General features: G+C 38.8%; 4 protein-coding genes across 4 annotated transcripts; all 4 read right to left on the bottom strand.

Annotated features, from left to right (window-relative positions):
* Window positions 1-603: 603 nt before the first annotated feature.
* On the bottom strand, window positions 604-7012 carry LOC143450142 (H/ACA ribonucleoprotein complex subunit DKC1-like). Its single transcript, XM_076950577.1, has 14 exons — window positions 6913-7012; window positions 5552-5607; window positions 5168-5349; window positions 4732-4916; window positions 4461-4525; window positions 3902-4028; window positions 3680-3810; window positions 2553-2696; window positions 2328-2448; window positions 2070-2188; window positions 1823-1926; window positions 1392-1573; window positions 1040-1167; window positions 604-909 (listed from the first exon to the last, which is right to left on the bottom strand). The coding sequence occupies exons 1-14, from the start codon at window positions 7010-7012 to the stop codon at window positions 832-834; spliced, it is 1722 nt and encodes a 573-aa protein (XP_076806692.1). The 3' UTR covers window positions 604-831.
* Window positions 7013-9262: 2250 nt separating this feature from the next.
* Window positions 9263-10362, bottom strand: LOC143450000 (uncharacterized). The gene is made up of 3 exons (XM_076950377.1): window positions 10031-10362; window positions 9684-9898; window positions 9263-9530 (listed from the first exon to the last, which is right to left on the bottom strand). Exons 1-3 carry the CDS (start codon window positions 10344-10346, stop codon window positions 9345-9347), a joined length of 717 nt encoding a protein of 238 aa, XP_076806492.1. The 5' UTR covers window positions 10347-10362; the 3' UTR covers window positions 9263-9344.
* Window positions 10363-15828: 5466 nt separating this feature from the next.
* Window positions 15829-18063, bottom strand: LOC143449643 (microfibril-associated glycoprotein 4-like). The gene is made up of 6 exons (XM_076949915.1): window positions 17767-18063; window positions 17526-17698; window positions 17152-17248; window positions 16988-17084; window positions 16644-16772; window positions 15829-16464 (listed from the first exon to the last, which is right to left on the bottom strand). Exons 1-6 carry the CDS (start codon window positions 18014-18016, stop codon window positions 16266-16268), a joined length of 945 nt encoding a protein of 314 aa, XP_076806030.1. The 5' UTR covers window positions 18017-18063; the 3' UTR covers window positions 15829-16265.
* Window positions 18064-22733: 4670 nt separating this feature from the next.
* LOC143449398 (microfibril-associated glycoprotein 4-like) lies at window positions 22734-24599 on the bottom strand. Its single transcript, XM_076949586.1, has 6 exons — window positions 24258-24599; window positions 24031-24191; window positions 23716-23812; window positions 23562-23658; window positions 23317-23448; window positions 22734-23122 (listed from the first exon to the last, which is right to left on the bottom strand). Exons 1-6 carry the CDS (start codon window positions 24541-24543, stop codon window positions 22927-22929), a joined length of 969 nt encoding a protein of 322 aa, XP_076805701.1. The 5' UTR covers window positions 24544-24599; the 3' UTR covers window positions 22734-22926.
* Window positions 24600-26558: the final 1959 nt, after the last annotated feature.

The raw sequence follows: 26558 nt of genomic DNA, 5'->3' as shown, positions 1-26558 counted from the left end.
TCACTATGACGTAGTGAAGGAGGGGCATGGGACAGTTGCCCACAGCAAAAACTTCTATCCGACAAGTGATATTAGTGCTCTTTAATAATAATTGGATTGGCTATCACACGACATTGCTGTACTGTTGCGATCTTTAACCGTCTTTTATGGAACCCACTTAGTCAAAGTCTGCGTTGAACCATAAGCAGTGTGAGTACAGTACACGACAGTTGGTTGGAATCTGATTCCGTGTTGTACTTATACCTAAAATCGACGCTGGGTTTTTCTCGATCAATAGGGAATTCAAAACGACACATACATGGTTGCGACAAAGTGACTGATATTCAACTTTCTAATAAGCACATAGATTCAGACAGAGCTGTCACTTACATTCCGACCGAAAAGGCAGCGTTGGTTGTGATGTAAATGATACTCGACTACTTCTGGTAGAAAGCTTGTGAAAAATAATTAAGCAATTCATGTTGGGAGCCAAATCTTAATGGCCATGTTGAACGGCATTCCAGCGACTAACGCCAGTTTTTTGACCTGGCACCGAAATTTATTTTGCTACTTTTGTCCAGAAAAGCCCGGGCATTACAACGCTTCGCATGAAGCAGAGACTACTGCGTCATAATCTGTTTTATGATGGTTTTGTTTGTAAAAAAAGTTGGGCAGTTACAAGCGCAAAGTAAGTCAAAATATCTTTAAAACATTTCCCACCATGGCACCAATAAAAACGCTTTGGCAGTGACACGATTGACAAATTGGCAAGAGCAGGACTCAGCCAAATATTTGAGTTCATGATCATAACAAAGTGTCTTCCTCGGGAAACTTTGAAATCTTGGTTTTCGTTCAACCCGCACTTTCTGACTTTTCCTTTTTTTCTTTCTTCTCTTTCTTTGCTTTTTTCTTTTTCTTCTTTTCCGGAGTCTTAATTACAAAGCAATAGAAAATTTTAAACACAAGCCAAACACGATGAAATACTCCCAGTGAAAATATAGTCAAGATAGTTCCAGTAGAAAAGTATTCCACTAGTTTTCATTCATTTTTAATCGCTTACCTCCAAGTTGCTTGCTTCAGTTGTGGGGCAAGTTGTGTCCAGGACACTTTGGTCAACCTCAGCAGTTGTATCTAGTTTCGACGTGTCTGTTGTTTCTGTTTTGGATTTCTTTTTCTTCTTCTTTTTTTCTGAAATAAACAAGAATTTTTCAAGCTAAATAACTTTAACTGGTAACAATGTTTGTTATTAAGCATTTTCAAAAATCATTTATATAAGAATTCAGCAAGTTTAGTTTGTAACTGCAGTCTCAGAAACGAGGAATTTCTATCAGCATCGTGTAAATATGCCGGGAAAATTTCATCACTGACTCAATAATGCTGCTTTATATTCAAACAACTCAACAACCAATCACCTTTGATCGTGACTGTCACTGGGGCAGATGGCGTCGTTGCTTCCTCAAGGACCTCGATCTTATGCGGAGGTGATGATGAGGGGCTGTTGGTTTCTGCTTCCCTCTTCCGCTTGACAGCTGCAGAGGATTTCAGATCTTCTGATGCAGACTTGCTCGTAACAATGCTGGCAACATCGGTTAAACTGGCATAAAAAAACCAACAAGATTATTGCATCTGTCACAACAAGAGTATATATGCCGACGATAAGTGATAATTTACCGACATGGTAATGTGAGAAGTATAGTTTGTGACAACCAATTATACAAGTTGTGACAATCTGGATACTTCAATTGATATAGCATGCTTGTGAAAATCCCAGCAGACATTGATGAGCTGAGAACTCAGGAACATGCACATTGTTGTATCCTTTACTTCGGTGAAAACAACCCACCTGTAATCTGGGTTTCCTTCCAAATATTCGCGAGGAGTTTTCTCATTTGGTTTTCCGTATTTTCCCAATAAACCTTTTTTGATCATGCTCTTTTTTAAAGACGCCTTCAAATATAAAAGGTATGTCAACATGTTGAGTGGCACAATAAAAAAATGTTATTTTTATTAAAACTGTTTTCGTAATTGTGTCATCAACACAAAATGGGGTTAAGCAAGAGTGGGTAAACCCCATCCCCATTTCATGGTACCTTAGGCCCCAAGCCCCATTTTCTGGGGTAAGTGTCCCTTTCCATGATGACTCGTTTGATTTTTGCAACGACCCCATGGTCACATGTAGAAATGACGGCAGTGGTCATTAAAGCGATCGCTAAAATAAATATTTTCCAATAATCATAAATAAAAGTCTATCGGTAAAGTTTTCTTTTAGTAACACGGAGAGTTGGATTATTCAGTTTAGTGCCATAATTACAACTTGTTCAAGAATGAAAAATTAAAAAACTACTCACCAAGGCATACGGCTTCGCCTTTCGTGGTGATTATGACAATTTGCTGATTCAACTCAATTCCATCTTCATATCGTAGAACTCCCGGCAACATTATTTTCGCACCATAGCAAACGGCATTGACCTGAGCAATGTTACATCAGTTAATAAAAAAGGGAATGATCAATAAATGAAAGTACAATGCAAATGGCTGCACGAGTGACACAAATCCATAGAAATATTACTCACAGCGCTATCTTTTAAAATAATTCTCTTGTGTGATGTGAGCAACTTTTCAAGCGGGCTGATCACTCTACGGAGATAGGATTCATCCTTGTGGTGATCGTACTGGTACTGGGCATCCAGAACGTCATGCATGGTCACCATTCCTTCCTGCATGAAAATGACCAAATTATTTGCCGAAATATGGCAATGCTGCATCACCAGTGTTTGGCAGCAGGTTATTTTGAAATATAATCAATCTACAGTCTGGTGCAGTGGTTCCCAACCTTTTTTGGTGTCAGGGCCGAATTTCAAACTTCATAGTACGTATGGAGCCGCATGAAAACACTCAAGTAATTATAACGAAAATTTTAAAGCATAAAATCATGTACCAACGAATAGCAACACTAACAAGAAAAATAACACAGATCAATTTAATGTCCAACTTGGCATTGGCTTTGAGCTTTAACAACTTTGTCAAAGCGAGGCGCAATTGTGGTTTAGGATTCAGGAAGCGGTTTATGAATCACCATAAGTAGACAATGGGCCATTCACAACAGTATAAAGTAGTCTACAATGTGTAACTGTAAGATTTAAAATGAAAAATATGTAAACAATTTTGAACGATATAAATTTTGAACAATTTTTGACATTTTTGAAAAGTCAAAAAATAATTGCCCTAATTAATATAAATAGATTTTTTTGTGGGTCAATGAGAGCCGCAAGAAAGCTACCTTGGAGCCGCGGTTGGGAACCACTGGTCTGGTGTAAGAACTGAAATAAGTTGATTTCTTGGCCTACGAGGCGGTAAATATCAACTTTTGGGGACGACAAGCATGAAGCCCAATCAATTACTGAATTTGAAAACTGTAAAACAAGCTATTGGCGTTGATGACTGTACTAACAAACGTAGGGTTGTAAACTGCCTGACGTGTGAGGTCACAAGCAACTTGTTTTCTTGCACTATAACGTAATAGAATCCTCCAAACATGTCACAAGGCAAATTTTCTGCATACCTTATAAGCAGCAATCATGTTACTGATGAGTATTTTTGAAAAACGTTTCACCAGTATCTGTTGTGACTAATTAACAGGTCTAATTAAGCTGATGTGATCAAGTTCTTTAAGAACTTGCTTTATATTTAAAGCACTCACATCTTCATGCATTATTCCTGACCGAACTCTCCTGAGTTCTTGCATTTGTCCTCCAACTCCAAGTAATAACCCGAGATGAACGCAGAGTGTCCGTATGTAAGTCCCAGCTTCGCAACTCACCCAGAATACACCTGGTACAAAATAGATCTCGTGTCAATTGCAAAGCTTTTCCAAACACTACAATTCACAAAGTTATGATTATAGAAGCAAACAAATTCATACCCAACTGCTTGTCAGCGTCATACTCCAACAATTTGCTTTCGTAAATTGTCCGAACACGCAACTGTCTTTTGACGGCCGATATGAGCGGAGGTCGTTGGAACAATGCTCCTGTGAGAGTTTCTATCGCCTGGTAAAACAAATCAGATTTTTCTTAACTGAAAACAATTTTTTTTAATTACAAAGATTGAAACAATTTTGCAACTGACGCCAAGATTTTGCAAGTCAGAAAAGTCACTTTACTCAAAGACCAAAAAACCAAAGGTTTTCCTCTAAACTAAGAATGAGCAAAGCAATGGATTTAAAAGTACGATCAGTTGCAAGAAAACCTTGCTGCGACCAGATTTTAAATACATTGCCACAACAAGATATCGACGACGATAAACATGCTTGCTCATTTCATTGTTAGATTAAAGATCTCAGAGAATGGATAAACTTATATCATCATCATTGCAAAAGCATACGACATACATAGAATGATATACATATAAAACAACCGCATACAAACATAGGACAAGTTATCGCTAAATAACGTTTTGCACAGTTAAAACGAGGAACTCACCCTGGCTAACTTCTGTTCACTTTCAATTGCATTGTGAAGTCGAAGGATGCAAACGTATTCCTTTCCTGAAAGTCAAACATATTTCATTTGTCCAGGAATAACACACATAAATGTGAAAGTTATGGCATTACTAAAACACAGAGCGCATATTTGTTACACAGTGCAAGACATATTTAGCCCAAAACAAAAAGTTGCCCGCTTGTGCAAAGGCGTGTCCTGTTAACATGTCTGTTATTTATGTTTTAATATGCTGAATAGTTTGTACTCAGACCTGCGGATTGCTGGGATTTGACCAGTCTGGTGGCACGTTCGATGCAAACAATTAAACAACCGGTGACTTTTGGATCCAACGTTCCACTGTGACCAGTCTTCTCAACTTTAAGTATCCTCCGCAGCCACGCCACCACTTCGTGGGAGGACGGATTGGCAGGTTTGTCAAGATTGATGAACCCAGTTCTAAAGAAATATGGAACATTTAAAGCCACAACAGGATATGACATATCATCTTGATTGGAAAGTTTGCTGTTTTAAGTGATAAATCCCTCACTAACAAAATGAAAATATTATGTGAGCAATTAATTTGTATCCCCCTGCGCTCTCAAGCTTTCCAATCCGGAATACCGTTTAATACTAAATTTAATGAAGACGGTAGCACTGAATTAGGCACTACGTAATGACGTGGCATGAGTCCAGTTTAAATGCTTTACCTGACATAATCATGAATATTTCGTTTCAACGGAGAGCAGCCAAATGGCAAAGGAGTATAATGATTGGTTCGAACATTTAACTTGTCATGATTCTTTAACAACAACGGCCACTCTGAAGTGTTTAGCTTTGGTGGCGGTTTATCCTCGGACTTTACAAAAAACTCATCGCTTCTCTGCACTTCCTGTAAACAAGACAAGTTAATCAAATAAATGCCACACAAAAAATGTAACCTGGCTTGTATGAAATTGATAAACAAAGAAACTAAAATTGTGAAAAGCATTAACAATGTAGAGCACCTTTTACCAACGAAATCGAACAGTTTACATAAAAGAAAAACACACAAATATTGTGAACAATATAATATGGTCTAACGCTTTACCAACCCCAAGATTTTTTAGCTTCTTTTCTTTCTTGGACTTCTTTGTTTTCTTTAGAACGTCTACAATAGCACAATGATACAAATTAAAGAAGCAAAAAGCTTACATATGTAGTTAAATATACTTTCCTACTTTCACATATTTATGGCCCAGGTCACTAGACGGGACATTTTTTTGGTGTTTTGGGTATAAATTTTGGATCTAGTGCGTGTAAGTTGTACAGCTATGTATTTCTATACAAGAACCCTGCACACAAAATTGTGACATCATTTAGCTGTGTACTTCTTCACTTCACCACACAAGTACTGTTGACTTAAGTTAACCCTTAAATTCTATCCGTGCGACTAAGAAATGCAGTCAGGCTAGTGTTACGGCGGCAACCATGTCTGCTCTGCTGACAATCAGGGAGTTGCACACTCAATATTTTATTCAATTTAATAGATAAATTTTAAATGATATTTCTCCACACTCAACTTGATTTAAACCTTAATTTATGAGCCAAATAATTAGTTGTTTAATTTGTCTTCTCATAATAAGAAGTCATCATTTGCAGCAATTGAACTTGCCTGCCCTCAATAATATCCGTAGGAATGCTGTCACAAGTCAAACTTACTTAGATACTATATTAACACTGTTCGAGTCTTACTCTTTTTAAAGCTACATGGGTTTAGCATTTGTGTTTGGAAAGTACGACAGCTGCGCTTGTACTAATCAACATGTACACCCAATTTACAATAAACCAAGAAAAGCTTGTGTTTTAAACTTTATAATAAGCAAACAAAAAATTACAGCTTCAGTGCATGCTGTTGTGCTAAAATTTACGACTTCGCACGCACGATTCCCCGTGAAAACTGCTATACTTTCCTGACGGGAACGTTTGCGGTACCTTTGCACAAAACACGAATAAGGACATAATCCTAGCAGCATAGAAGTCCTACGAACAACTTTGTATAATGCATGAAAGCATGACGAATTAGCAAGGTTGGCTTAAGCTATTTAGCCATAAAAATTGACCGAACTTGGATAAGAGTTTATGAAAATCTATTCAGCCCACAGGATTTTTTGATATGTTCTTAAATAAATCCATCGTTACAAGTGTTAACCAAGATATACGGCGCGAAGCAAGATTAAATAGAGGCACACTTGATTAGTGCGTACTGGTTGCACAACTTAATTACCAGGTCTTCACACTGGAGATTTCGCCGAATCATTCCGTAAGATAGGCTACAGACCAGATAACGAGGTACAACGTATGTATGCAACATTTTAAAAGCTTCAATAAACTATAAACTCAACCCGGCGAATTATAAAACACGTAAAGTACAAAGTCATTAGATATTTTTAAAGGCTTAAGGCTAAGAACTTACCAACACCATTCGCCACGTCCGACATCTTGCAAAATAACTGCAGATGTTCACCACGTGCAAAAGTGATGGCAAAGTTGTTAGGTGGCGCCAAAGAGCACATTGTAAGGGTGGGACAAGAAGAAAAAATTTTAAATCTTTAAATCACTTTTATTTAGTTATAAAATATTAAACTTTAACTTTTTTAAAGCATAATTAATAATAGCGATTAAAATATTGCTTGAAGTTATGGCGGTTGGAGCCACGTCACATAAGGTTACAATGGTCGAATGACGTCACCAGAAGGTCAACGAGATAAGACGAACGATATTAGATATCTATGGGCGGGCGCAGTCCAAAAAAGATTGGCAATCGAAGCTAGCGGTGAAAGAGAGCGGAAATCTGCTTTAGTCTACTCTACACCGACATATATCCCGGTACCTGACTTTGTGTTTGCACCGCCTGACTTCGTAGTTAGGTGACTGTGTCCGTATGGTGCAATACTTACTAATTGTTGTTTTTTAAGAGCTACTTGCTCATTTAAATGCTGACTTAGTGTTACCTGGGAAGAGATTTCCTCCTTTATTAAAAATCAGACCCCGTAGAAATTCTCAAGGCATAAATCGAACTAATTAGCGAAGTACTATCCAATACTTCTTAATTTGATAAAATTTCTGACAAGAGCATCTTCAAACAGAAACGAAAAATGAGAGATTTTGGCAAAGACTCCAGTTAGCAAAAGCTGCAACTTCTTTTATGCATTTTTCTCTAACTTATTGTAATTTTTACTTGTATTATTATCACTTATTGTAGTTTTTGCGCGTAGGCTAATTGAATATTCTTAGTTAACTTAAGCCCGGCTATAAACAAACTTAAGGCAACGTGATCCGGCCTAGCAGGTTTTTTGTTTCTTGAATCTATTTCAAAATTATTTTTTACTTTAATTGATGTGAGTTTAGCAGTAGCCTAACATATGGATTTGTGCGCTATGGCAGGCCTATATAGTGCAGGAATTTTTTTCGTCGTAAAAGAAAATCTTTTTTTCAGATTCGAGTCAGTTCAAGTGTATGTCTTCAAATTTAGAAAAGATGTAATGGCAGTTTTAATATTTTGTTGGTTTGGCACCGCTGTAGTTACAACCTTAGCCAAGCTTGCTAAGTAACAATGTCTGACCAACATTATTCGCCAATTTCACAAAAGTAGCCTAAAGTGGACAAACAAAGGCTGGCGAACAAATATTGCAAAAAAAAAACGACTACTTTTACTAATTTTTGTATAGGCCCAAGTTATATTTTAAAGCTAAATAATTTCATCTGAAGATTATTCTCATTATATCTTAAGTTCAGTTGTCTCATTTATTTACTCGTTCATGTGAATTAAAAAAATTTGCTTGTTTTAATTTCTATCGCCACTCTTTTGCCGACTTTTCTGTTCTGAATTCTGTTTCTGCAAAAAAGAAATGAATTAACGGAAGTAGGTCTACAAAGCAAACATCTTGTAATGTTTAGGCTATAGACTATGATTTGAATAAATAAAGCGTTTCTTGTACCGAAATCACTCGCCAAAAAACGCGGTCTGTGTATACTCAAGTAGGCTACTTAAGTTTACAACTTGTCTTCCGACACAAAAACTGTAACACGGCTCTCATTATCAACTAGGCTATCAATCATTCCAAAACCTACTGGCGACAGCATTTGACATGTTGGTATAATGGCCGTCTTAATTTATTACTTAATATTAATGGCTCTTATATCTCATATAAAAACATTTTGAGGTTGGCTTTCGCTATTGTAAGAGAAAACTTATTGTGTAAGCCTGCGGCAAAGTTTGTAACCCACACATTTAATAACCCGGAAATAGACCTGTTATTGGGTTAAGTGCCACTTATTTTGACAAGTGACTTACTAAAACTATTAAAAATGAATAAGTCCAAAAGTTATTCCTTTAAAAATACTCTATTCATAATAATTAACAAAAACAGGCAAACGGTATCGCCGATGGAGGGACGTGTGTAGAAATGTCTCATCGCAATCTCCTTCTCAGATGTAGGATCTGCAGCTTTAAACGTATCTGTACATTGCTTGCTAAAAGTGACTTAAACCACTTTTCGGCAGGTTTGGAATTTGTTGGTTTCGAGCTTCCCTATAGCTTGTTAGCTTATATTCAGCTTATACAGTTGTCCAAGTGAAAACCTTGTTTGCATACAAGTGACAAAACGCGCGGAGATACAACAAACCTGCCGATAGATACTTTTCGCCAAACGAGTTCTGTTTGTACTTAAACCAGACATAATTCCAGGTCCGTAACAAAATTTATGTAGTAAGCTATATCCACAACTACAGTATGAAAAAACACTACAAACATTGACTTGACTTAACACGAGCGAAAGTGTATGGTTGTATAGTTACTGAGTTTAACAGAGCTGTTGAACGCAATTCACGGCAATAATAAGTTAATTAATTGATAAAAAACTGTGCAGGTGCAAATGAACATAAAATGGCGTTAGCGTTCTTCCCAGCTACAAAGTTTGTGATGACAACATAGTCTCCGCTTGAGTATATCTCTTGCGGATATATTCTTTCTCCCAAATCGCCCCAATTTTTCATCTTTTGTCGAGGCACTAATGCAGCTGGCGTTCCGGGCTGCAAAATGAAATAAAAAAAACTTACTTCAACATTTTTGGACGTGATTAGCTGTAGCTTGTAAGCACAGTCAGACACAAGCTGTTTCAAAATTACAAATATACTTCCTTACAAAATTGAATTAGTTAGCTTTTGTCTATGTAATTCACGTACTTTCTCTTCCAGCTTCACCCAACTTTCGACTGAGTTACCCAACAAGGAACTATAATAGTCGGTGATGTCGTCAACCATGGCTTGGTTTGAAATCTCTGTCATTTCACCACCAACGTCCAAACAATAGCTTTCGGCAGTCATTTCGGATCTTTCGTCGTTAAAAATGGATAAGTTGACGCAGGACCCGTTGTAATATAAGTTGTTTAAGCAGGAGCCTGCAAGAATAAACCTCAGCTATCAGGTACAAAGCATTTTATTTGGACATCAGCCCATGTCACCTCCCATTGCCTATTTCATTAATTATCTGATCTGAAAATCAAAAGTATTAGGACCAGCGAAATACGAACTTAGTTTCAAATCTTTCATCGCGCTTCTAATTTCTCTGCGGAGAAGATCTTCATCGACAATTCCGGAATCCCCTTTGTCACCTTGCGGACCATCTCGGCCCCGTTCCCCAGTGGCACCTTTATCACCAGGTATTCCGTCTTCTCCATGTATCCCTGACTCCCCATGGATAAAAATGGTTTGCCCAGTACATTCGCTGGTGCTTCCAGGGAAATCCTGAGCACTCTCGGAAGATTCAAATCTCTGACATAAGGTTGTCATCTCTGCGCGAGCAGCGAGCATAAGGAAACAGACAAACACTAAAATTGCTGGTTTCATGCTCGTTAATTTAATGACAAGGAACTTCGGTCCAGCTAAAGTCAGACAAATGAATTATTTTGTTTTCAAAATATTGCTATTTTCTCTATATCTGTATCTCTTTATCCCATTCTGTACAGTTACTTGTTGAAATTACGTAGGTCTGTATTTAGCATACGTCATACGACATTCAGAAACACAACAAAACAAACACTTTAGTCATTTAAATAAAACGCAATTTGATTAACTTTAAGCTTAAAGCAAAGTGTTTGCACTCGTCTACTTTTGAAGTTAATTAAAACTGCAAAGCCTTTCTGCAACAGCGTCTGCCTTTATAATGACTGCAAAGATTTATCACTGATGTCACTGGCGTAAACTGCTGGTGACGTAAATGCTTCCGCCCACTTCCAAAATGTTCTTAATAAAGTTAGATGCCTACGCAGTCACGCACATGGTGGTATAGAACTGGACCGACGTCATTTATTGTCAAGTGACTGAGAACTAACGTTACGTAGACTGAACAAAACAAAGCGAGTAGAGACGACGAAATATTTGTATGAACTTTTATCTGTCTTTTACGATTTCATGCAAAATATATACTTTTAAGTAGATCTAAATTTTTTCTGTTTGAAATGAAGAGATTTAAACGCATCGGTTTTTTCCCCATAGGCCTACTATATAGGCTATACTCAGAAACATTCCATATATTGCGCATGTCACAGATTTCATTGTTCAACAAGTTTTATTCCAGATAAAACTGTCAAACTTGAGGCAGAAGCTATAAAGCTGTATTCCGCCAGAGGGCGTCGAGATGATACCGCTGGGTCACTGAGGATGAGAGATCGTAAAACCCGCAAAAATAAAAAATGAAAAAAACATGGTGGTAAACTCCCCAAACTGAAAGTCGACGCAACAGAAAGGCAACTACAATTCGTTCCTTGGTGAGTACCAGAATTATAATCAAGATCCAGTTTTGGTTGTATACGGGCTGCAGGAGGATTTCGCACTATACTGGGTTCTAATCTTGATTCTCGATTATTTGGTAATTCTTCAAGGAATCAAACGGTCAGCGAAGGTAATTCTGTTTGATTTGCTTAAGCTAATAATATTCTGCTTCAGCTCGCTTCTTGTGAATGACCACAGGTCGACTACAACAAATACCACCACAGTTTTATCAATTGCAAAGTCTAAACAACTACTAGTTTCAAGATTAAAAGCACGAACTTAGTACACTACTCTTGATCTCAGCACTTAAAGACGAGAAGAGTAAATATAGAAGAAAATAAAGTTGTGAGCTTTTCTACGTAATCATTCTTATTTACTAGACTTAGCTGATAAATTCTTTTTATACTACTTTTATGTTGTTGTTTTGTTGTTTATGTTGTTTTTATAATGTTTTGTTTCACTTTCCAAATCATCTCGGATTTTGAGGAAGAAATTTTGCAAATAAACAAAACATTATTTTGATAAACAGGGACAGCATATTGATTGCATTCTCAAATGGTGTTTCAAGTTTTCTCAGCGGTTTTGCCGTTTTTTCAACCTTGGGATCGATAGCTCATTTTCAAGTAAAAAATGCAAAACAATAAATATGATGCATGACTTGGTTTCCCAACCTTGCTTGAAAGCGAATTGTCGAATTGTCACTTAGAACTCGACAATCGAGAACGCCACGTAGTCTGGACCTGGACTGGTCTTTGTAGATTATCCACAGGCATTGGTATTGCTGCCTATACCCTAGTTTTGGATCGTTATTTTCTTCCTCACTTTGCTTCTGTTGGGTCAAATAACACGGTGTTGTTTTGTTTATTTTTTTTAAGTTCGTTTCCATTGAGAGATTCTGTGCTCTGTTTATGGACGTTAAACCTCACTTGAGGAAGTGCCATAGTCACTTGAAAATTTTTCACGCTTTGTGTTGCACTGGCTTCTGCTTAATGGGAATGATTTTCGTGACGAAGGTGAACTTTCCACTATAACCTAACTTATAAACAATGTATGTCTACACAAATGTAACTTTACGGCAACTTAGGGAACGTTTTTCCACAAACATATCTGCTTTTTGTGTTTTTGGAGAAGAAATTTGATAAACATGTTTGTACTTCAAACAAAATATTGTTTTGCCCTTCGACAGGGTGGTGTTTACATTTTCGAAATGTTCAACATGCACGGTAAAGCGGGATGGAGTTTGGCTTTTCACAATTGCAATGAATTACAACGGCAGTAGTTTTACAGCCGTACAAGTATCCTGGCGCTATGCAATAAAATTGCATTGCTGGTGCTGAATATAATCATAACCCTACTCTGCTATATACAGTCTTGACTTCACCTTCGCTTTAAGCATCGATGTCTTTAACGACCGGATGCAGCAAAAAATAAAGGACAATTGAACATTGTGACGTGATATGTAAAGAGGGAGTAGAACAACCGGATGAGCTGTGCAGGGAAACACCTCGTGTATAAGGCACAATAAACTTGTCTGACTAGTTCGTCGTAATGCTATAGTTGGTAGTAGGTACATGACCTACACGTCTGTATCATATCATATCATATTGCGTTCCTCTCATGGAAGTTATACGGGTTTGTTTAATGGTTTACGATTTATTCTGACTGTTAGCGTGTCGAATGGACACAAATGCGTGTAAACGTCTTCGATTTATGACGTCTATAGTTACAAGATATGCTTCAGACGAATATACAGTCAGTCCTCTATTTAACGGACTTCGGATTTAACGGACTCAATATGCGCAGATCTATGAGTAAAAGAATGTACCAAAAGAACGGTTTTTATTGTTTTGGAATTCGCCAGGCTACTTGCGTGAATGCGTAAAACGATTAGAAAACTGTCTCTCACAACGTCACAATACCAGCGTATTGTGATCTATCAGCGTACTCTGTCAGCGTACTCTGTCAGCGTACTCTGTAATCTGTTAGCTGCTAACAGAGCAAGACTGCTAACTGCAAGAGCCTTCATTCGGTGCACCTTAGAATCCGTTAGAACCTGCCTGTGTTTAGTACGGTGCATTATGTCTAAGCCAAATGAAACAGGTAAACGTGTGAACTTGTCGGTGATGCAGAAACTAGAACTGATCAAAAAGCTTGAAAAAGGGGCAAGCGTTGCGAGTGTTTGCGATCAGTATGGTGTCAAAAAACAAACAGTCTCAGACATTAAGAAGAGCAAGGACAAGATCGTGTCACCTTTGATCCGCGTGTCACCTTTGACCGCAGTGCAACCGTTTCTACGGCTGCAAAGGCTAACTCCGCAACAGTTGGCTTTGTATGGAGTGCAAACAACATCAGCGGACCCGGAGGAAGCGTCGAGCAGGTCGAGTTGCAATTCCACCAGCGACTCCCTCGGGCACACCTTACCATCTTCACCCGAGGTGACGTACCTCTCGCCCAGCAGTTCCTCTTCCGCGGCGACAATTCCATCTTCGCCCAAAGTGACGTACCTCTCGCCCGACGGATCGTCGTCCGAGCCGACAATTCCATCTTCGCCAGCGACGTCGGACCTCTCGCCTAGCGAGTCGTCCTCCGGGGTGATGTATCCATCTTCGTGGGAATCGAGCGGGACTGACCTTTCTGCTATTGTTTGGGAACGGGTATCTACTATCTAGTTACCTTGCCGAGCGGGATCGGTTGGAGCGGTCTGTCGAGCACGTCCCCCCTACCGGCACTGGGTCCTCACTAAGTAGTTTAGACGATAAGAGCTGCCCCGATAGACCTACTGATAGACTTACTGATAGTTCTTCTGCCCCGGTCGGCGGAACACACGGAATTGCGGTCGCGGATGTGCATAACAATGATGAGGTCATGCGCTCTCCCCGCCGATTATCTCGCGACCAATCGGTAAACCAGGAAACTGACACGGCTCGGTATGACGCCCCAAATCTCGTCAGTCTATCACCCGGAGTGAGCCCGGCTTGCTCGCTCCGTACAATTTTAAATTGCTACCATCAGGGATGGTCGGACCTTGCAAAACTTTTCGCAGATTTGGAGCTGTGGACGACTGCCCAGAGTGCCCAGAAAGAACAACGTGTGTCTGTCCCCCGATTCAACCGTGGCGCGATGGCAAGATCTCAGAGGAAGCGCAGAAGGGGTCAACGTCGCGGAGATGATGGCCGATCTGAGACCCGGCCTAGTGCTCGGTACCGAAGAGGTGCGGCCCTTCGCTCAGCGTTCTGGAAAGACATGAAAGGTACCATTCGCAAAATTACCGAAGGTTGCGCTAGTGAGCGCCGTTGCGAAATCGATCCTCAAGCGGCTTTTGGAAGGATCTCGACCCCAGGGGGAAGCTCCTTGCAGATCTGTTCGAGGTCTGTAGGTCGTGCCGTACCGTACCCGATTCGTGGCGCAGAAGCCGCGTCACTCTCATTCCTAAAAGCTCTGAGGGTGACATGAACGATTTGAGTGAGTGACTGGAGACCGATTTCGATCTGCTGCACGCTTTATAAGGTCTATGCGTCGGTGGTGATCACGTGAATTGACCGTGAACAAATTCAACGGCGACAACTGGTAGTGGTCAACTGACCGGCAACAAATTGGCCGACGATCAAATTAACCGTGACGTAAATTGGCCGGCGATGAAATTAACCGTCGATAAATTGGCCGGCGATCAAATTAACCGGCGACAAATTGGCCGTCAAAAGGTCAAAATTCTAATTCACTATCTAGTCGCGCATCAGCTTTAACCCCAGCCAATTTAGTATGTGTATTTAGTACGCGTCGGTGATCGCCCGCCGAATTCAGCGTTGGGCCGTCGACGGCGGAGTGGTCTCACCCGAACAGAAGGGCTTTGTGCCCACAGAAGGCGTCTACGAGCATGTATTTATGCTCGACTCTGTCGTTGCTGATGCTCAGATGATGCGGCGTCGACCCCTGGTCGTGTCGTACCTCGACATCCGCAACGCTTTCGGCAGTGTTCGTCATGAATGTATTACATCTCTCCATCAAAGTACTGTAGTGTTTTATCGTAGGCGTGTTTTCCAAGCAAAAGCTTGAATTTGCGGTGACAGATGGTCTACGCTATAGCAGAGTACTTTACTGTACACTGTACAGTAGTGGAAGTACGGTATTTTCGATTAACGGACTTTTTCCAGCAACGGACTGCTGCTGGTCCGCATTTGTCCGTTAAATCGAGGGTTGACTCATGACATTATCTACTTGAACATAGTGCGTTTCAATTACGACAAATTTTCTCGATTGGGCGGGTTGTATCTAAACGTCGATCCACAATTCACACACTATTTATTGTATCACCCACAAGAGGTGGCAGATTTCACAAAATACTTTGCGCGTACTAAATAAACACAACTGGCTCCACCGACGCAATACATTGAGATAGAAATAAGCTAAACACGAAGCATCACTTTACGTCATCGTATACACTATACAGCAAAATGCCGCTTGTAACTCGACAGCATCATCTAGCGTCCATTCAAAGTTTTTTCAAACAAATCTTAAATTAACTTCTTGGCAATATGAACCACATATAGTCAATGTGTCGTATCGTTTGTATTTCGTTATTGACTGTAAGAAGCGAAAAGTATGGTGCTTACTTTATTTAAACACAATAAAACATGAAATATGCCCGCAAACAATCAACAAATGGAAGAAAGCGCAATATGTCTGGAGATTTTAAAACGGGCAAAATACTAGCTACAGTATAACTACAACAGTGAAAGGTTAGCTTGGCGACCAAATTTAGATTGTTTTGCACTTATCGAGTTTAGAAAGACCGCATGAAAACATTTGGCAATATTAAAAATACACATATTCAAGCCACTATTTGATAATGATACACAATACCGGACGTTGGGTTACTCGCTGAAAAAGTTCCCAAGTCGTCAGATATATATAAAACTTAGTGTTATGATTATGACATTTATGTTTATTGTGATTTTTATGTGTGCTGATTATAAGTGAAAAGTAACTCATGATTTTCTAATCGCAACGAAATTTCATTTTCGTAGCTTCCAGCGATTCGACCAAACCCTTCCAAGTATACCAAATAATGCCACGACCAGTTTCTGTCGACTGCCCCCAGATTCCATTTAATGAGACGAAAAAGCAGTTGGTTCCAAAAAAAGTTCCAAACCACCACCCTTGCTTACCAAACATTGACGCGCAGTCGTAGAAAGAACTAAAAGGACATCATATATAGTACACAATCCCTAACTAAACAATTTTTCACAAGAAAGCCATAAAGTTGGAAAAATCAACACACACAAGCCAGAAAATGACTTTATCTGCTGTTTTTTAATCATGTTAATTAATGTTTTAAATCTTATATTTTTTTAAATGTGCTGTACATATCCATACTCATCGTTATCTTTATCCCACGTTGAGAAGGGTCTGTTATCATGGTGGATTAAACTATCTCCTGCATTTCCGCTGTAACCGGAAACACGTAGACGATATAAATTTCCAGGCGAGTCGACCGAAAATGAACTGATAAAAGAAGAGTCTGTTTAGATTGTTGTGGTCTATGGCTGTTTAAGCGAGGTTTGAATAAGTAACATTTGTTAGATTTTTTCGCAATTTGTACTCTTCCATTTGAAGGCGAATTACACACACAACATTAAAACAGTTTGCAGACACAAACTTGCAGTTTGCAACTATACAGCTTACGAGATACAGTACAGCAATGATATTCACTATCTCACCTATATTCAGCATAAGTTTGGTTACCGTCGAAGTCCCACAGCTCTACCCTGAGTCTGCATCCTCCTCCACGCGTCATCTCGTGGATGTTGTCGAGTCCTATAAGAAGTGATCATTAATTGGGATGAAATGAGTGCTTAAAACGAAATTGGTAAAATTGACTCACCCATCCAATATTCGCCGTAAACTCGACCGAACCCACTTTTGTAGTCTTCCCATCCCCGCCGGAAATCAACAACTCCGTCGATCCTTCTTTGCAGCATCTATTTACAAATCATTCCCACAAAATAATAATCTACAAATGCAATTGTTTGTTTACGCGTTTACGCCGATATTCAATCATTCTATGTTTCATCATCCGACTAACCACAGGGGGCCACAGCTACAACATTTTCTGATTGTTAAATAAGGAATCTAAGCTAACTTAAAGTAGACTACGTACACTGCAACTTTCAATTTTTATATTTAGTTTTACTTTGAGATATACTGTCAACGATCTTAAAAATTTCCCATTTAGATAGTGAAAAACGTTCCACTCACCGTCCAACCATCTTCGCAAAAAACTTCAAGCCCGCCATCTATAACATAAGCTCCGTTGCTAGAATTTGTACAGAATGTAATTGGTGATGTTTTTGTTGGCGCGGTATGAATGGTGGTTGTCGGAGATGTTAGGGCCGAAGAATTGTTGGGTGATTCTAAAAGCTCCTCGATTTCTGGAAACAATAAATCTCGTAGAAAATTGACTTGAATTGACATTTTTGATTCTCAAACGTCAACTTACTTGCCAGCCTGGTGACTATGTCAGTTCCTAGCGACCCAAGAAAGCATGATTCTGTCGGATGATCAATTTCTCCAGCTCCTATTGGTCCATCCGCTCCAGGACATTTCAGTTCACTTTTCTCGATTTTTTGCGTCCAAGTGAATGTTGCGTCATCATCGCAAACTGTCGTTACCACTTGACGACATTGTTGCGAGTAGGTTATTGTGACGTAACAAGCTATAAGTAGCAAAAGCATCATTCTTCTTTCCATTGTTGACTTTAAAGACCTTTTCTTGAATCTCGAGATATGAGCTTCACAACAGAAACGCGCTCTTTATGTAACAGACTTGACGCCTTCTTTGAGAATGATGTGCTGTAACCGCGAAAATATTTTCATTTTGCTTGAAGTATTTTGCCGAAGAAAAACACCTTTTTGAGGAAGTATTTCGTCTGAACCGCCACCACCGAGAGAGGAAAAGGAAAGTAAGAATTGATGAAGTTTAGGCGCCAATCACCGTACAAATTTGCAGCGAACGTTACGTTTGTGTTGTGAAAAACTCCAGCTCATCATTATTGACGTCATCACTTGTTTGTTTACAAGCAAAGAATTTCCACAAACGTCATCGCAACCGCAGACTACGATTTAATTCGACCACTTGCATCGCGTGCGTGTCATCAAAAGAACGTATGACGTATATGGAAATAATTAGCTCGTTCGCAATCAGGAAGCAACTTCATCATCAAACTTTATTAAGAACCGAGTTTTACATCTTATTGTTGTTTATTTAAGTTTACGCAATTGCGGCGATACGAGAAGAGAAGAAGAGAAAGCAAAACTGACAAGTTCGCTCATCGTTGTTGGGACTTGCAACGATTTCTGATTTGTAAGTTAAGTTTACGCAACTGCGGCGATGCGCTTTCGAGTTTGATGAAAAAGAAAACACTGACAAGTCGTTCATCGTTGTTGTTGCAGCGATTTCTGATTTGTAGGTCACGTGTCTGCATCAAAAAACTTTGCTTGACCTACCTTCCATGAAGGCTACATGTCCTTCTCTGCTATCACTAATTGCAGACAAACTGTCGGGTAAAATCACAAACTAATGTTTATTCGAACTAATGCATCACAACACTTTCTGGCACATTGGGTGAGCAGAAGCATTTACATTAGAGTTACCATACATCAGGATTTTCCCTGACATGTCCGGAAATTTTTGTATTCTAGTTTGCGTCAGGGAGAAATGCTAAAATGTGCTTAAAAGTCCGGAATTTTTTAAAATTGTATTTTATTCCAAGTTTTTCTAGGTTGCCAACTTTTTCCAACTTTTTCTAGGTCGCAAACATTCTCAACTCGTTTAAACAGTCTGCAACTCATTTATGACGTAAGTTGTTGACTAACTTTTAAGATGAACAACATTAAGGTTCGACTTAATGCTGTTGCTTGTAATTACGTTGGAACGTATTTCGTAAAACCTTTGTGCTAATTTTTTTTTCATAAATGTTACTATTTAAAAGAAAAATTGCATTCGTGTATTGCAATACAACATTTCTTTGATGTTTTTGTATTGTTTCGTGTTTATCATAAAAATGCAATGGCGGCAATGTACTTTGGTAATATTCTAAAGTTAGTCAATGCAACTGAGGTAAATTTGTCAGGAATTGTGCATTATCAAATATGGTAACCCTCATTTACATAGCACGCCCAATGATGATAATTACATGTGAGGAATGCGACAAGAAATCCGAAAATTTAAAGGGATAGTGCCATTTGACGGTAAACACTGCACTTTGAAGTGTCTAGAAACGTGTGTGAAGCAAGTTACAGAAATTGGCTTACTTAGCTACTATTTTACGATAACCTTTCTTTTGATGAAAGCAGAAATGTTTGATAGTTACCTTACTAAATCAAGCGAAATGTTAACATCGTGATTCTGTGACATCCAACTCTTTTCTGGTGAATGAGATAAGGCGAAAAAGTTGAGAAACATTGTTGAAACATTTGAAAAGTTCTTTGACCAGTTTGTTTGATTAATACTAGCAATTAATGCTTTGATACTAAATAAGTTTTTTTTCTTGTTGTTCTTTATGCACCGCAAAGGCAAAATCTAAAAGATGTGAACTACTCGACACAAATTGCAACCGAAACGATCTACGTAGACAATATCATGGAACCCAATTAGCTCTTTCAGTCAGAAAAGTTTGGCAAGTACGAGTTACGTTACAATTATCGGTAAGCTTTGACATGTAAAAAAAAATCCTTCCAAATTTAGCATTTCGCATAAGCAGAAACGTTTCTAAAGCAAAAATTTTCACAAAATCTTGTAAAAACAATTTTTAATACTATGTTTAATAAACCGGGTTATATGATATAAAACCGTTGCCAACATATCAAAAAAAATTCCCCACATGATGAAGAAAAACGCTTTGTGCGTTATAACTTTGTCCAATGAATGGTTCTGGCATGATTTATACATGGAAATTGCTCAGCATATTTGTAATACGACAGTTTCTGCAAAGCATTTGTATTCGAGAAATCCTTGGTGTAGTTTTTCTTTGTCTGTTGGATGGCAGTTGCATTGTTTGCATGTAGACAATTCTCGCCCTATGTTTGTATTAGGTATTACCTTACCACCACCAGTGTCAGTTTGGGATTTGCGGTAGGCTATAGCCTAGTTCTCCAGTTTTCCCACATTGCAGAATCTGGCAGTTTTCACCAAGATTTTGGGTGTGCAGAAAAAGAGTTTGTTGAGCAGCTGTACACTGAAAAAGTCAGTGTGCCAAAGCTGGTAATAGCATGAGGAGAATGCGTTTTTTTAAGGCTAATTTTAGTAGAAAAATACGAACAAAAAAACGAATCAATCAAAATCAAACAAACTTTTCGTCAAAAATAAGCTATTTATTTTGAAAAATTTTTATTCCATTTTACAGATTTGTTTTAAGCTGCTTGGACTTGGGACAAATTAGGTGAAATATGAATGAAAATGAGCTCACACCAGACGTGTATGGAGTTTGTTCATGTGCCAGACTTTTTTAAACGATCGCGTTACAATATATGGATGCTACAATAAAAAAGGCAGTTTTATGGTCTTTATGTACATTGTACAGTATATAACTGACAGACTTATCGGACTCCAACTGATCTGAAAGTTACGAATTATACTGAAATCCCAAGAGTTTTTGTTCATCTGTTAATCTAATGTTTTTTGTTATTATCAGTTGTAAGATAATTAAAGCAAGAAGCCAATGCGTAAAATTTGGAAAACCTTCTGATTTAATTTTACTGGATATGCGGATGCACCGAAAAAAAATGGCTGATAACGCGCCATAATTTTGTCTCTTTACACTATACCTAATTGCGTTCCATCTCTGGCTAAATACGGCTGACACGACCAAATCCTTTCCTAGTATTTCTTCCCGAAATATCTTCGTAATTGGCGGTACATTGGCGGTCTATTTACGAACCATTCTGACTTGACTGTTTACATGCCGAGGCGAACAAAGCTACCAAACAGTCGCTTGAATGCACTTTTGCAAATGTGGTACCTACACCACCACGTGACGAGCATCACAAGAGAGTCACCGATGAATTAAATATTGCATTAAGCGCCAATGTAATATTAATAGCACATTGCATGAACAAAATTTCAATCAAGTTTAAGGAAAGCTTTATATTTGCAACAGGAAAAACGACTTTCTACAGACTACAAAGGTTACGTTGTACTAAGTACTGACATAACTTACGATATCAAACATTTCTACAGGTCTTTATGGAATATTATATGAAAGAAAATACGACAGGAAATGTTATATAACACGGACGGAAAAGTATTGGACCTGGGGGAGATGTCACGAGAATATTTTTCACGAACCCGTTCTAGAACCAACACATTTTAACATTACATCATCAAATTTGCGAGTCACTTGTTTACGGTGTGAGTTGTCACCTGTTTTAGATAGACTGCATTTTAATTACCCAATTAGGGAGTCAATTGTTCACATTTTACATTGTTTGTTCGCACCACTCTTGTAGGTTAATTTAGTCCAATGTTTGCGTCAACTTCTGTTTTTATTCCCGCAGTGCATTGTCTCATACATATGTATGCTCGTCAGATTTTCTAATGTTTGCTCACGTGCTGCCGCATTTCTTTACCTATTCATATGTACATAGATTTTTAGTCTATCTCTTTTGACGTCTTACATCGCTACCCCTAGGACCTAATTGGCAATTAGCGTCCCCCGCATATTTTCTCAGAGCAGATCGTGTAAGCAGCACGGTTGCTACTGTATAATATGGTAGTATGTTTTTCAGTACAAATTAAACTGCATGATTATTCACTCACAACCTGGTATGATTAAATTATGAGAATCGGTCAATGGTCTTCGGAGTAATCAGATACAAATGTGTAAATCAATACTGAACATTCAAGACCAATGCTGTTTCACGTTTAGTTCCGTGCACTTGAAAAATTGGTTTTCCATATCGCACACATTCCAATATAGTTCTCAGGCAAGTAAACGAACCACCACTAATTTCATAGCTAATTTCCTGCTCTACACTTGATAAAATGCAACTGCTGGTTTACTTAACGAACTTGCACCGCTGAATGGAATTAGATAGCTGGTTTTACTTTATAAGAATTGTTATAATCTCAACAATATCTTCCAATAAACGATAATAATGTACGCGTTAATGGTATGTACGGTATGATTGATATTGGGCTATGATTCTTGAACATGGGGGCCATTACTCGAATTACAGCTCTCTCCTGCAGCAACCAATCACTACTGTCTGCTCGTTTCGGGCCAAATTTCTCCGGAATACTCTGATGGGATTCGGTCCCATGTATTGGCTTTATGTTATTGGTTTTATATAAATTGAGAAGTGCTTTCTCAACCGTTAATTGACTTGTGCGTCTTCCGCCTGCATAGTATAACCACGGATATATTCTCTTGCTTATAAAACTTAATTGCTTTTGACAGAACAGTGCGAATGACAATGAAAACGCTTGATATATTTGCCTTTTCAAAGAGTATTACATTGCAAAGAACACTGATTTATTACAAGCGCCACAAAAACTTGATATCAATTATAGTTATTGATGCAATACAAGTTGTTGATTTACTTGCGTTTGGTATGCTTATTCTATATATACATCACATGGCATTAAACCGATTGTGTTTTGTTTAATCACAACGAAATTTCATGTTGGTGGCCTTTAGTGGCTCGTGCCAACCTTTCCAAAGTTCCCAGACGACGCCATGAGCTGTTCCTGTTGATTCGCGCATCCATACACCGTTCAATGCAGAACTGCTGGCGAGACAATCTCCAAACCACCAACCTTGATTTCCGCCATAGTGTGATGCGCAGTTAAGTGTACGACTGTTAACAACAAAAAAATTTAATGTCTTTTGAAAAAAAAGCTAAGAACTGTGACCTCATCCATGAAAGCTCGGTTACATGGAAACGTTACATCGTTACGGAACACATCGAAGCATACCGATGTACAGATAACATAACACGCAGATCTTTTGTCACATTTTATCATAATTAAAGGAAAAGAATAATAAGCTTACTGCAAATCATTGTCCCTGTCCCACGCAGAAAATGGTTTATTATTATGATACGACATACCATCTCCAGCGTTTCCGCTATAACCGGAAATAAGAAGCCGATATGATTTTTCAGCAGAATCGACAGAAAATGAACTGAAACAAAAATGAGTTTGGATATGATTACGTTCGTTTCATCGAACTCAATACAATTCCAGACGAATACCAACGATGCAGGTTACAACATCGAAGTAGGCCTAATACTTAACCTATAATTTGCGTGACGTTGGTTTCCATCGAAGTCCCTCAGCTCTATCTTGAGTCTGCATCCTCCTCCTCGCGTCATTTCGTGGATGTTGTGAAGTCCTGAGCAGTTTGCATTGAGGTAAGAAATATTTTCGAAACAACTTTTAATCGACTCACCCAGCCAAAATTCCCCATCAACCTGCCCAAAACCGTTCGCGTAGTCGTCCCATCCTCGTTGGAAACTAACAGTTCCATCGATTCGTCTTTGAAAAACCTGTGACAAATCGAGTGTTGGTCAAAAAACTACCGTTCGTTACCATTGGCTAACAGTGATGCAAACTCAGTTATCTCATGCAATGAAATTCAAAGAATAAAGTTTGGGGTTTTGATTACTAAGTATAACGTAATAAAACATAAAATTTCCATTTTTTAACGTTCGAAAATGTTTCAAATCTTAAACTTTCTTCAAACAGTAAAAATATCTTCACTCACCGTCCATCCATCCTCGCAACAAACTTCAACCCCACTCGTCAAAACTTGGTCTCCGTTGCTTGATGACGTAGCACATGACGTAACTCTTGATGCTGATGTCGTGGCAACAATAGTGGTAGTCGTTGTCGTGGTGCTGGGAGGTGAAAGAAGTTTCTCGATTTCTGGAAATGATTTTTCTCAATAAAAGTGAAGTCGGTTAAAACGACTTTCAACTCATATAAACTCACTTGCCAGTCTGGAGATTATGTCGGTCCCTAGCGACCCCAGAGCGCACGAATCACCTTGCATCCCCTTCTCTCCGACTTCCCCGTTGACTTCCGGACTTCCGGCTTTACCTGATCTTCCGGTATCACCTTTGTCTCCTTTCTGCATCCTGGAGTTGGAGACCTCATCATCACAAACAGTAGTCATGACTTGACGACATTGTTGCGAGTAGGTCATTGTGACGTAACAAACTACAAGTAGCAAAAGTATCATTCTTCTTTCCATTGTTGACTTTGAAGATCTTTTCATGAATCTCGAGATATAAAGTCCACAACGGATACGCGCTCTTTATATAACAGACTTGACGCCTTCTTTGGAAATAATGTGATGCAACCGCGAAAATATTTTCATTTTACCTTAATTATTTTGCCTAAGAAAAACACCTTTTTGAGGAAGTATTTCGTCTGAACCGCCACCACCGAGAGAGGAAAAAGAAAGTAAGAATTGATGAAGTTTAGGCGCCAATCACCGTACAAATTTGCAGCGAACGTTACGTTTGTGTTGTGAAAAACTCCAGTTCATCGTCATTGACGTTGTCACTTGTTTGTTTTCAAGCAAAGAATTTCCACAAACGTCATCGCAACCGCAGACTACGCATTAATTCGACCACTTGCATCGCGTGCGTGTCATCAAAAGGACGTATGACGTATATGGAAATAATTAGCTCGTTCGCAACCAGGAAGCAAGTTCATCATCAATCTTTATTAAGAACCGAGTTTTACATCTTATTGTTGTTTATTTAAGTTTACGCAATTGCGGCGATACGAGAAGAGAAGAAGAGAAAGCAAAGCAAAACTGACAAGTCCGCTCATCGTTGTTGGGACTTGCAGCGATTTCTGATTTGTAAGTTAAGTGTCTGCATCAACTAACTCTGCTTGACCTACCTTCCATGAAGGCTACATGTCCTTCTCTGCTATCACTAATTGCAGACAAACTGTAGGGTAAAATCACAAACTAAAATGTTTATTCGAACTAATGCTTCACAACACTTTCTGGCACATTGGGTGAGCAATCAGCAGAAGCATTTACATTAGGATTACCATACGTCAGGATTTTCCCTGACTTGTCATAAAATTTTTGTGTTCTAATCTGCGTCAGGGAGAAATGGTAAAATGTGCCTAAAAGTCCGGAATTTTTTTAAATTGTATTTTATTCCAAGTTTTTCTAGGTTGCCAGCTTTTTCTAGGTTGCAAACATTCTCAGCTCGTCAAAACAGTCTGCAACTCGTTTATGACGTAAGTTGTTTACTACCTTTTAAGATGAACAGCGTTAAGGTTTGGCTTATTCTAGTCATTGAAGTCGTTTTGGAATGTTACATCAGTGACGAAGAATTTACTGCACTGCCAACACATAATAAATGGTGCAGGTATTTTCAAAAGTCAAAAAACGCTGAATGTCACTCAGAATTACTAAGGGTTGCCCAGTTTTTCTTTGTTGTGGCGCCATACAACGGAAATGTTAAGCGGGTGTTTTCACTGATGCGGGTTTAGTGGAAAAAAGAAAGAAATAAGATGATCATTGAAACAATGAAAGACATTTTAACACTTCAGTACAACTTCAAAAGCATGTCTTGTGGGAAATTTTATGTGTTTTTGAAGTCCAACAAGAGCTTGTTGAAAAAAACAATCAGATCTTCGGAAAAGAACGATTGGTATGAGGGGGAGTAGAGTAGGGTTACCATATTTTCGGGGCCTAAAATCCCGACACTCTTTGGTGCCCACTAGCGGTTTTTAAAATGAGTTATGAACACATTGTCTGTCAATATGACGTCACACTAGCAATGCCCCACCTTGACGGTGCGAACAAAACCCGCGGCCCACTTCGAAATCATTAAGAATTAAACAAACGACAATTTCCTTGGTATTCTAATTTGGTCTGCAACAGACTTCTTGTTGAGCTATTTTTCTACTACTTTCACTGCTTTATAATTTTTTTCAGCGAATATCGTATCTTATCGTTTCAGACATGTTCTAAATTTTGCAATATCGACCAAGATATAAGGCCTTCAGCTACTAGCCCAGCTCCACTCATCCATGATCATTGTATTCCAAATACAGCGCTGTATTGTCCTTTATGACGTAACAATTAAATTATTACCCGTAACGCAACAAACAATTTAAAAAAATTCCCACCCGATTCGTCTGCTCTCCGCCAATTAAAATGGAAATGCGGGTGGAAATGCGGTAATATTTTCCCATTCGAATGGCAGGAAGTATGCCTTTCTGACTATAGAGTAAGAAATGTGCATTTGGAATGGGGAGATG

The sequence above is a fragment of the Clavelina lepadiformis genome, chromosome 3 (genome assembly GCF_947623445.1).
Source record: "Clavelina lepadiformis chromosome 3, kaClaLepa1.1, whole genome shotgun sequence".
Taxonomy (NCBI): Eukaryota; Metazoa; Chordata; class Ascidiacea; order Aplousobranchia; family Clavelinidae; genus Clavelina; species Clavelina lepadiformis.
Note: the sequence above shows the minus strand (reverse complement) of the source record. Positions and strands in the feature narration are given on the sequence as shown.

Coding starts and splice junctions, on each gene's coding strand:
- LOC143449398 (XM_076949586.1), bottom strand. CDS start 24,543: ATGAAAAGATCTTCAAAGTCAACAATGGAAAGAAGAATGATACTTTTG. Junction 23,813..24,030: donor GTTGCGAGGATGGATGGACG/GTGAGTGAAGAT, acceptor GATTTGTCACAG/GTTTTTCAAAGACGAATCGA. Junction 23,659..23,715: donor TGATGGGGAATTTTGGCTGG/GTGAGTCGATTA, acceptor CAAACTGCTCAG/GACTTCACAACATCCACGAA.
- LOC143449643 (XM_076949915.1), bottom strand. CDS start 18,016: ATGGAAAGAAGAATGATGCTTTTGCTACTTATAGCTTGTTACGTCACA. Junction 17,085..17,151: donor TTACGGCGAATATTGGATGG/GTGAGTCAATTT, acceptor CACTTCTTATAG/GACTCGACAACATCCACGAG. Junction 16,465..16,643: donor TGGGATAAAGATAACGATGA/GTATGGATATGT, acceptor ATGTCCTTTTAG/TTCTTTCTACGACTGCGCGT.
- LOC143450142 (XM_076950577.1), bottom strand. CDS start 7,012: ATGTGCTCTTTGGCGCCACCTAACAACTTTGCCATCACTTTTGCACGT. Junction 4,917..5,167: donor AATATTCATGATTATGTCAG/GTAAAGCATTTA, acceptor ATATTTCTTTAG/AACTGGGTTCATCAATCTTG. Junction 1,927..2,069: donor AATGGGGCTTGGGGCCTAAG/GTACCATGAAAT, acceptor TTATATTTGAAG/GCGTCTTTAAAAAAGAGCAT.
- LOC143450000 (XM_076950377.1), bottom strand. CDS start 10,346: ATGAAACCAGCAATTTTAGTGTTTGTCTGTTTCCTTATGCTCGCTGCT. Junction 9,899..10,030: donor GATGAAAGATTTGAAACTAA/GTTCGTATTTCG, acceptor TTATTCTTGCAG/GCTCCTGCTTAAACAACTTA. Junction 9,531..9,683: donor GGGTGAAGCTGGAAGAGAAA/GTACGTGAATTA, acceptor TTCATTTTGCAG/CCCGGAACGCCAGCTGCATT.